This window comes from Gastrolobium bilobum, unplaced genomic scaffold, assembly GCF_033153095.1.
Source record: "Gastrolobium bilobum isolate Gb01-03AN ecotype WA unplaced genomic scaffold, APGP_CSIRO_Gbil_v1 utg12254, whole genome shotgun sequence".
NCBI classification, from domain to species: domain Eukaryota; kingdom Viridiplantae; phylum Streptophyta; class Magnoliopsida; order Fabales; family Fabaceae; genus Gastrolobium; species Gastrolobium bilobum.
In genome coordinates, this window is record NW_026898595.1 from 95,001 (window position 1) to 106,591 (window position 11,591).

At 42.5% G+C, this 11,591-nt stretch overlaps 2 protein-coding genes across 2 annotated transcripts; both read right to left on the reverse strand.

Annotated features, from left to right (window-relative positions):
* Positions 1-5,888: 5,888 nt before the first annotated feature.
* On the reverse strand, positions 5,889-7,352 carry LOC133317554 (uncharacterized). Its single transcript, XM_061519419.1, has one exon. It carries the CDS (start codon positions 7,350-7,352, stop codon positions 5,889-5,891), a length of 1,464 nt encoding a protein of 487 aa, XP_061375403.1.
* Positions 7,353-9,522: 2,170 nt separating this feature from the next.
* Positions 9,523-11,023, reverse strand: LOC133317555 (uncharacterized). The gene is made up of 2 exons (XM_061519420.1): positions 10,366-11,023; positions 9,523-10,175 (listed from the first exon to the last, which is right to left on the reverse strand). The coding sequence occupies exons 1-2, from the start codon at positions 11,021-11,023 to the stop codon at positions 9,523-9,525; spliced, it is 1,311 nt and encodes a 436-aa protein (XP_061375404.1).
* Positions 11,024-11,591: the final 568 nt, after the last annotated feature.

Genomic DNA, 11,591 nt, shown 5'->3' on the forward strand with positions numbered 1-11,591 from the left:
AACACACTCCATAATCCATTCAGTAAACCTGATGGGGAAGCCAAGCTCAGACATCATCCACTGCAAAAAGTCCCAAGAGATGGAGTCATATGCTTTATGTAAATCAATTTTTAATAAGCATCTAGGAGATACCCTTTTCCTAGCATATTTTCGAATGAGCTCTTGGACAAGGAAAATATTGTCATTCATGCTTCTATTCTTTACGAAAGCAGATTGAAAAGGACCCACAATCTTTTCCAGGACAGGACCCATGCGATTGACAAGGATTTTCGATATTATCTTGTAAAGGACATTGCAGCAAGAGATTGGCCGGAAGTGGTTGACTGTTGAGGCATTATCAGATTTTGGTATCAAAGCAATGATAGCATGATTCACTTGCTTTAAAAGTTTACCTGATGCAAAAAACTCCAGGACGACAGCATAAATATCATCACCCAAGATATTCCAAGATGCCTTAAAGAATTTGGCATTGAACCCATCAGGTCCAGGTGATCTATTATCATCAAAAGCAGCCACTATTTTCCAGACATCCTCTTTTGAAATGGGGCCCAATAACATATCGAAGAAATAAGGGGGCACCTTGGGACCATTACTGGAAATAATATTGGAAGCAGGAGCAACATGCTTTTCAACCCCTAATAGATCCGAGAAGTGGGAGACAAAAACATTAGCAATATCATGCTGGGATGTGAGAGAATTACCATCGTTAGAATGGATGGCAGCAATGAACCTGTGGTGCCTGTTGCTGTTAATGTAGCTATGGAAAAACTTTGAACATTTATCAGCATCTATGAGGAATTTGCTCTTCATTAGCTGAGAAATATGATTGACCTCAGCCTTTCTAAGACTAATAATGTCCCTTCTTGTCCTGTCAGCTAAGCCAAGCAAAGAAGCCTTCTTTGGATTGGATTGGAGGGAAAGAAGAACATTATTATATTCAATTTCTGCCATTTCAATTCTGCCTGAAATCCTGCTGAAGTTTTTGATGTAAAGCTGCTTGAGAGGAGCCTTAAGACCCTTCAATTTCTTGCAGATAACAAACATCTTATTACCCGACACTTGCATCTGCCATCCTTCAACAACAGTGGGCAAGAAAGAAGGTAAATCTGTAACAGAGTTATGGAACTTAAAGGAAACATTACCTCTCACCAAGTGTGAATCTGAAGAAACAATTATTGGGGAGTGATCCGAAATAGATTCAAAGCCTAGAACTTCATAGGAAGATCTTTGAAAATCATTGGACCAAAGATTGTTGCAAAGAACCCTATCGAGCTTGCTCCAGACCCGGTCATTCGTCCAAGAGAAGTAGGAACCATGGCTATTGAGATTTGAAGGACGAATCTCAAGGAAGCAATCTTGAAAATCACAGATTTTATAGGCAGAGACAGCAGTACCATTGACCCTATCAACAGAGCAGAGGATACTATTAAAATCTCCAAGGATGAGCCAGGGAGAAGTCATATTTGCCCCAATACTCAACAAATTGATCCACAAGGCTCTCTTAGCAGTAATAGAATGTAAACCATACACGAAAGATATGCAAACATTTTTTCCCGAATTCTTGTCCAACAAATTGCAATGAATAAGTTGGGCTGAACTTTGTAAAACATTCACAGTCACTTTTTGAGGTCTCCAAAGGATCACAATCCTACCTGCAGAATGAGAAGACAGATTATGTGTGAAGTTTCAGTCCCCAAATTTTTGTTTCAAAATGTTTTCAACCAAGTGTGCAGTAAGCTTGCTCTCCAAAATAGCCAGTACATCAATACTTCGTTTCCGCAAAAAATTACTGCACCCCTTGGTGCTTAAGAGGCATGTTAAAGCCCCTTATATTCCACGAAGCAACAATCATTGGTTTGTATGGGGATATGAGTCCCCAACACAAGGTAGTGAATGATTTTGAGTCTTCTTGCCAGCTTTGATAAGTGGCCTCTTTGTCGATTCCTTAGGCTGGATGTAGCTGTCTTTCTGTTCTTATTTCGGATTCTGGAAACTGCCATGGTGAATCCTTCATTAGGTGGTTCGTTGTGGGAAATAGGATCCGAGCAAGATGCAATGTTAGGATTACCTTCATAGTTGCCAGCAGTGATCATGAAGTATGTTTGACACTGGAACCCCTGTCTTGCTAGCTGCCTCAGTTTTATCGGTAGAAGTAGCCATTTCATCTTGCGCATCAACAACAGCCTCCAGCACAAGGGGTGAGGGGCTGGACTGGGATAGAGGGGACTGTGGCACTCTATCCACACACTGAATTGGGTTGACCACTTGTGTTTCAATGTGAGGCTGCTGCATGCTATCAACCTTTTCGGGAGTCGATTTGCATTTTGCCAAATCATGGCCTATCATCTTACAATGCACACAGAAGGAAGGTAAGCTCTCATAGTCAATACTTTGAAAGAAAGTAGTACCATCAGGGAGCCTGCATCTCACCTCATCCACCAAGTCCTCAGCCACATCCACTTCAACTAAGGCTCTTGCAAAGGAGATGGATTGCTTTGAAGCAGTGAGCTGGTCCGTTCTAATGGGAGTTCCAATTTTTTATAGGATCTTACCCAAAGCCGTTGGATTCCAAAGCTCCAGTGGCAAATTTTTGAGTTGGACCCAAACAGGGATCTTACTCAATTCCTTCGAACCGAACATGAACAAAGGGGCATAACTTTCAGCAGTAAAGGTCTTTGGAAAATAAAGTAAGGGCCAGAAGAGAGGACCTTGACCATGTCATCTTCATTGTCAAACTTGAAGATAAGCCATCCGCTTGCATGGGTAATGAAGGATGACTTAACACCCCATTTTTTACAAGTATCCATTAGAGCTTTCTTCCCAGGAAACCTTCCTGCTACATAGCCAACAAGGCTGTGTTTCCAACTGCCTGAGAGGGGGAGGATATCATCTTCATCAAGAACAACATCATCCTCAGAAGAGGGAGCAACAAATTTCAAGTTAAACCCATTGGAAGGGCCTCTATTGTCTTTAAACAGATTTGCCCATTGCTTAGCTGGATCCCTAAGGTGCTTGGTAGCAGCAGCCGCCTTTACAACTTCAGGAATGTCCTCTGTGACCGAGTCATCTTCCCCCAGTGTACACGATTTTGCCTCTGTTGGTTCAGGCAAACTATCAAACACCTGGAGGGTATCTTTCGAATAGGAGCCTGTTGGTGATGTTGGAATAATAGCTTCACCACGATCAACAAGCAGTGTTCCAGCATCAGTTACAGTGTCAAGATCCTCAGAGCTTATGCCTTTTGGAGTTGTACATTCTTCGAAAACTTTTTTCGGTGTTTGTTTTTTCTTAGCCTTACGTTTCTTTTCGTTAGATCTACCCATCAGTTCCCAAGCGTATGAGCTGGGTCACATCCGGGAGACTCCAGGCATGGAGGTTGAAGGACGAAGAAATAGCAAACACCAGCACCAATTTATAAGCAATGGGTTCAAATAGAATACAAAACTCACCGCTTGATAGAAGACAAAAAATCACCGTTTGGAGAACACCTTCCACGCGTGGCACTTCGAAGCAAGTATCAAAAGATTACAAACTTTCCCACTTGGGTTTTGCTAGACGCGTGGCAGGCTAAGAAGATGGAACCGAGTGAACAAATCAAGGTCCACCTTAAAATAGCTTGGGTATGTCCGAACGAAACCAAAAACCACCGCTTGAAGGGAAGCCTTTGGTTGCCAAATATTACAGCATAAACGGATACCTCCACTAACTAGTCCCAAGCAAATGACGCATGGAACAACTCTCCAACGTAGATTGATTGCCTTTCACCCGCAATGGACGTGCCACAGGGATTCTCCCTTGGCGGCTGAAAGCAAATCAAGCCTTGACTGACTGAGAGCTCTTTCTTTTTTTTGGGAAAAATGTAAATATATATTAAGCCCAAAGTGATACAATATAGCTGGGGCATACCCCGAAAATCAAAAAATGAAAACAACAAATGGTCCTCGTGCAAAAGCTAGAGTAAGCTAGACCACTAAGAACATATGCCTAATATAAGTGGGTAAGATGTGAGTGTCTATACACAAGAAACTGAATCTTGTCAATTACATCTTTTACAAAAAATGACCCATGATCAAAAAGAGCGCTATTCCTACTAAGCCAAATGCAATATATAGTAGTAGCCAAAGCCAAGCATCTTTGTTTGCCTATTATGCCCGAGACGCCTCTGCAGTGTATTAGCTTGTTGATTGTGCCTTGAAGGGAGATGTTTCTCTTTGGGAAGAGACTCTAATCTCTTATAACCGACCAAACCTGTAACACAAGAGGGCAAGAGAAAAATAAATGTGCATTTGTCTCCAATTCAGTTTTGCAAAGAAAACATGTTTGCCCTTTGTTCAAAAAAGAAGCCTTGTCAAGTGTGAGCAATCTTTTGTTGACAGCTAGCCAAAAAATGAAGCTCATCTTAGGTGGAATAGTCGCGTTCCACACAACATTCTTCCAAGGAACCTTAGGCTTCGGTTGCCTCAAATATGCATAGGCTCTGCTAGCGCTAAGTTTACTGCCTTGGACCCAAGACTGCATCGCATTCACAACATTAACATGGCTATTTTCTTTGGTAGCAATGGAATCGCGTATGAGGAAGATCCTTTTCATGAAGACCGAATGTGGTGGGGAGGCATTACACTCCCAAATGCTCTGATTTTTTAAATAATAATGGTGGATCGATTTCACCCAAATAGAGTCCTTTTTAGTATGGAAGTCCCAAAGGGTTCTGGCCATTAGAGCATTATTCCAAGTCTTGAGACAAAAGAGACCCAAACCTCCTTCCTCCTTGGGGGAGCAAACCGTGGACCAAGCAACCAATGGCTTTTTCTTTCCCTCCTCTGCCTTGCCCCACAAAAAGTTTCTACATGAAGCATTAATTCGGTGAATGACAGATACAGGGAGGGGAAAAATACCAAGCCAGAAATTAGCAATCCCCTGTATCACAGCTCTAACAAGCTCCAATCTGCCTGCATATGACAATGACTTCCTATTCCAGCCTAGAATTAATGCTGTAATTTGGCCAATCAGGGGATCATAATGGCAGATATTCTGGAAGCTAATAAAGGAACACCCAAGAATCTAAATGGAAAAGAACCAAGAGGGAAACCCGTAAGATTCTGAATCAAATCCACATCATGTTGCTTTACCCTAGCCGAGTAACAAGCAGATTTTTCTTTGCTAATTTGCAGACCTGACACACTGCAAAAATGTTGAAGCTTGTTAAATAAAGCTGTGACCGAAGGGATATCACCTCTGGATAGAAGGATAATGTCATCAGCATAAGTTAGGTGGGAAATCTTCAAGTTTGCGCATGCTGGGTGGAAATTGAAAGCAGAATCCTCACCCAAAGAAAGTAAGTCCCTAGAAAGATATTCTAAACAGAGAACAAAGAGGTAGGGGGATAAGGGATCCCCTTGCCTCAGCCCCCTTTTTCCTTTGAACATCCCATGGATACGGCCGTTAACTGCAATGCTAAAAGAAGTGGAGGACACACACTCCATAATCCAATCAATAAACCTGATGGGGAAGCCAAGCTCAAACATCATCCACTGCAAAAAATCCCAAGAGATGGAGTCATATGCTTTATGTAAATCATTTTTTAATAAGCATATAGGAGAAACCCTTTTCCTAGCATATTTTCGAATGAGCTCTTGGACAAGGAAAATATTGTCATTCATGCTTCTATTCTTCACGAAAGCAGATAGAAAAGGACCCACAATCTTTTCCAGAACAGGACCCATGCGGTTGGCAAGGATTTTCGAAATTATCTTATAAAGGACATTGCAGCAAGAGATTGGCCTGAAGTGGTTGACCATTGAGGCAATGGCGCGAAGCTACCGTGCGTTGAGGCATTATCAGATTTCGGTATCAAAGCAATGATAGCATGGTTCACTTGCTTTAAAAGTTTACCTGATGCAAAAAAACTCCAGGACGGCAGCATAAATATCATCACCCAAGATATTCCAAGATGCCTTAAAGAATTTGGCATTGAACCCATCAGGTCCAGGTGATCTATTATCATCAAAAGCAGCCACTATTTTCCAGACATCCTCTTTTGAAATGGGGCCCAATAACATATCGAAGAAATGAGGGGGCACCTTGGGACCATTACTGGAAATAATATTGGAAGTAGGAGCAACATGTTTTTCAACCCCTAACAGATCCGAGAAGTGGGAGACAAAAGCATTAGCAATATCATGCTGGGATGTGAGGGAATTACCATCGATAGAATGGATGGCAACAATGAACTTGTGGTGCCTGTTGCTGTTAATGTAGCTATGAAAAAACTTTGAACATTTATCAGCATCTATGAGGAATTTGCTCTTCATTAGCTGAGAAATATGACAGACCTCAGCCTTTCTAAGACTAATAATGTCCCTTCTTGTCCTGTCAGCTAAGCCAAGCAAAAAAGCCTCCTTTGGATTGGATTGAAGGGAAAGAAGAACATTATTATATTCAATTTCTGCCATTTCAATTCTGCCCGAAATCTTGCTGAAGTTTTTGATGTAAAGCTGCTTAAGAGGAACCTTAAGACCCTTCAATTTCTTGCAGATAATAAACATCTTATTACCCGACACTTGCATCTGCCAACCTTCAGCAACAGTGGGCAAGAAAGAAGGTAAATCCGTAACAGAGTTATGGAACTTAAATGAAACATTACCTCTCACCAAGTGTGAATCTGAAGAAACAATTATTGGGGAGTGATCCAAAATAGATTCAAAGCCTGGAACTTCATAGGAAGATCTTTGAAAATCATTGGACCAAAGATTGTTGCAAAGCACCCTATCAAGCTTGCTCCAGACCCGGCCATTCGTCCAAGAGAAGTAGGAACCATGGCTATTGAGATTTGAAAGACCAAACTCAAGGCAGCAATCTTGAAAATCACGGATTTCATAGGTAGAGACAGCAGTACCATTGACCCTATCAGCAGTGCAGAGGATACTATTAAAATCTCCAAAGACTAGCCATGGAGAGTTCATATTAGCCCCAATACTCAACAAGTTTAACCACAAGGCTCTCCTAGCAGTAATAGAATGTAGACCATATACGAAAGACATGCAAACATTCTTCCCGGAATTCTTGTCTAACAAATTGCAGTGAATAATCTGGGCAGAACTTTGTAAAACATTCAAAGTCACTTTTTGAGGTCTCCAAAGGATCACAATCCTACCTGCAGAATGAGATGACAGATTATGTGTGAATTTCCAGTCCCCAAATTTACGTTTCAAAATGTTTTCAACCAAGAGAGCAGTAAGCTTGGTCTCCAAAATAGCCAAAACATCAATACTTCGTTTGCGCAAAAAATACTGCACCCCTTGGTGCTTAAGAGGCATGTTAAAACCTCTTATATTCCACGAAGCAACAATCATTGGTTTGTATGGGGATATGAGTCCCCAACACAATGTAGTGAAAGATTTTGAGACTTCTTGCCAGCTTTGAAAAGAGGCCTCCTTGTCGATTCCTTAGCCTGGATGAAGCTGCCTTTCTGTTTCTTCTTTCGGATTCTTGAAACTGCCATGGTGAATCCTTCAAAAGGTGGTTCGTTGTGGGAAATAGGATCCCAGCAAGATGCAATGTTAGGATTACATTCATCAGTTGCCAGCAGCTGATCATGAAGCCCATTTGACATTGGAACCCCTGTCTTGCTAGCTTCCTCAGTTTTATCAGTTGAAGCAGCCATTTCATCTTGCGCATTAACAACAGCCTCCAGCACCAGGGGTGAGGGGCTGGACTGGGACAGAGGGGACTCTGGCACTCTATCCACACCCTGAATTAGGTTGACCACTTGTGTTTCAAAGTGAGGCTGCTGCATGCTATCAGTCTTTTTGGGAGCCGATTTGCATTTTGCCAAGTCATGGCCTATCATCTTACAATGCACACAGAAGGAAGGTAAGCTCTCATATTCAATACTTTGAAAGAAAGAAATACCATCGGGGAGCCTGCATCTCACCTCATCCACCAAGTCCTCAGCCACATCCACTTCAACTAAGGCTCTTGCAAAGGAGACAGATTGCTTTGAAGCAGTGAGTTGGTCGGTCCTAATGGGAGTTCCAATTTTTGAAAGGATCTTACCCAAAGCCATTGGATTCCAAAGCTCCATTGGCAAATTTTTGAGATGGACCCAAACAGGGATCTTACTCAATTCCTTCGAACCGAACATGAACAAAGAGGGCATCACTTTCAACAGCAAAGGTCTTTGGAAAATAAAGTAAGGGCCAGAAGATAGGACCTTGGCCATGTCATCTTCATTATCAAACTTGAAGATAAGCCATCCGCTTGCATGGGTAATGAAGGATGACTTAACACCCCATTTTTTACAAGTATCCATTAGTGCTTTCTTCCCAGGAAACCTTCCTGCTACATAGCCTACAAGGCTGTGTTTCCAATTTCCTGAGAGGGGAAGGATATCATCTTCATCAAGAATAACATCATCCTCAGAAGAGGGAGCAATAAATTTCAAGTTAAACCCATTGGACGGACCTCTATGATCTTTAAACAGATTTGCCCATGGCTTAGCTGGATCCTTAAGGTGCTTGGTAGCAGCAGCCACCTTTACAACTTCAGGAATATCCTCTGTGACCGAGTCATCTTCTCCCAGTGTACACGATTCTGCCTCTGTTGGTTCAGGCAAACTATCAAACACTTGGTGGGCATCTTTCGAATGGGAGCCTGTTGGAGATGTTGGAATAATAGCTTCACCACTATCAACAAGCAGAGTTCCAGCATCAATAACAGCAACAAAATCCTCAGAGCTTTTGCCTTTTGAAGTATTACATACTTCGAAAGCTTTCTTCGGTGTTCGTTTTTTCTTAGCCTTACGTTTCTTTTCGATGGATCTGCCCATCAGTTCCCACGCGTATGAGCTGGGTCATCCGATAGACTCCAGACATGGAGGTTGAAGGATGAAGAAGTAGCAAACACCAGCACCAATATAAGCAATGGGTTCAGAAAGAATACAAAACTCACCGCTTGATAGGAGACCAAAAACTCACCGCTTGGAGAACACCTTCCACGCGTGGCACTTCGAAGTAAGTAACAAAAGATTGCGATCCTTCCCACTTGGGTTTTGCTGGACGCGCGGCAGGCTAAGAAGATGGAACCGAGTGAACAAATCAATATCCACCTTAACTAGCTTGGGAATGTCCGAATGAAACCAAACACCACCGCTTGAAGGGCTGCCTTTGGAAACAAAGTAACACAGCCAACGGATACCTCTACTAACTGATTCCAAGCAAGAACAACTCTCCAACGAAGATAGATCACCTTTCACCCACAATGACCAAGCCACAGGGAAGCTCCATTGGCGGCTGAAAGCGATGCAATCCCAAGGAGAGAGAACAGAGAGAAAGCCCTAGGAGAGAGAAAAAGATTGACTGAGAGCTCTTTCTTGACTGAGAGCTCTTTCTTTTTTTTGGGAAAAATGTAAATATATATTAACCCAAAAGAGATAAACAAAATAGACGGGGCATACCCCGCAAAATCAAAAACAACATATGCACTCAGTGCAAAAGCCTAGGCTAGTCCACTAGGAGCATGTGCCTAATACAAGTGAGTAAGATGAGCATGTCTATAAACAAGAAATTTAATCTTGTTAATTACATCATCAACCAAAAAAGGAACATGATCAAACAAAAGCAAATTTCTAGCCAACCAAGTACAATAAACTGTCAAAGCTATGACAAGGCATCGAGTCTTCCCCAAGGTGCCAGATAAAGCTCTCTCACGGACAAGGTGGCTGACACTGCGCTGCAAGGAGATGAAGGTCCGTGTGATAGGGGACCAATCACGGACCACCTTCCAAACTCGGATAACCGTGGGGCAGAGGAAAAACAAGTGAGCATGGGACTCCTCCACCATGCTGCACAGTGGGCAAGACGGATCAATCTCCAAGAAGGGAGCTCTATCCAACGTAAGAAGCTTGCCCTTCATGGCTAACCAGAAAATGAACGCAGCTTTAGGGGGGATGGCTGGGTTCCAGACTGCCTTGTGCCAGTATACCTTCGGCCTAGTTAATCTGAAATAGGCGTAGGCTTTGCTAGCCTCAACAGCATTGTCCCGCGTCCATGACTCGAGAGTAAGTAGCGCCCCATCAGAATGGAGCTCACGGTCCAGCAATATATTCCTAATCAGCATAATCTTCTTGAGCAATGGTGAATCCCAAGGAGATGGGTCATGCTCCCAGATATTTCCCCCTGAAGATATTGGCTATGAACCTATTTAATCCATAAAGAATCTTTCTTGGCATGGATGTCCCATAAAGTCCTAGAAAGCAATGCAATGTTCCACTCCTTAAGGCTGAAGAGACCAAGGCCCCTTCCTGTTTAGGAGAGCAAATATCCACCCAAGCAACCAGTGGCTTAGACATACAACTATTTGGCTTACCCCACAAGAAATTCCGGCAAATAGCAATGATCCGGTTTAAGACAGAAACAGGCAAAGGAAAGATGCTCATCCAAAAATTAGCAATGCCCTGGATGACGGCTCTGATGAGTTCAAGCTTCCCAGCATAAGATAAAGTCTTCCTATCCCAACTTTGGACAAGGCCCAAAATCTGAGAAAAAAGAGGATCATAGTGGATGACATTTAATCTAGATGAGAGCAGAGGCACACCAAGATACCTGAATGGAAATGCTCCCAACACAAACCCAGTAAGGCGCTGCACCTCCAATCGAGAATCTGGATCCATGCCAGCAGAGTAAATAGCTGATTTATCAGAACTGATAGAGATACCCGAGACAGCACAAAAATGAGCCAGCCTAGCATATAAAGTGGCTATAGAAGGCACATCTCCCCTAGAGAGGAGCATAATATCATCCGCAAAAGCCAAATGGGAAATATTCAGGTCACAGCAGGCTGGATGAAACTGAAAATTTATATTATCCTTGAGGCTACTCAGATCTCTAGATAGATACTCCATACAAAGAACAAAGAGGTAGGGGGAAAGGGGATCACCTTGTCTCAGACCCCTACCACCTTTGAAATGACCATGAACTGCTCCATTAACCAACACACTAAATGAAGTAGATGTGACACACTCCATGATCTAATCAGTGAATCTGGTTGGAAACCCAACTGAGACGAGGACCCACTTGAGAAAATTCCAAGAGATAGAGTCATAGGCTTTATGAAGGTCCACTTTCAGCATGCAGCGAGGGGAAGTCCTCTTACGGGCATATTTTCTAAGAAGCTCCTGGATGAGGAAGATATTATCAATCATGTTTCTATTCTTTAGGAAAGCAGTCTGAGAAGAACCAATAATTTTTTCAAGTACCGGAGCAATACGGTTGGCAAGAATCTTGGAAATAATTTTATACAAGATGTTGCAGCAAGATATTGGCCTAAACTGCTTCACTTGGGTGGCCTGGTCAGTCTTGGGAATTAGCACAATGAAAGCATGATTTAACTGCTTGAGCAATTTCCCAGAAATAAAGAACTCATTCACGGCATCAAAAATATCATCCCCCACAATGCTCCAAGCTTTCTTAAAAAACCAAGAGTTGTAGCCGTCGGGTCCAGGAGATTTGTTGTCATCCATAGAGGCAAGGATATGCCACACATCCAATTTGGATATAGGAGCAAGCAACTCATTAAAGCAGGAACTTGGAACC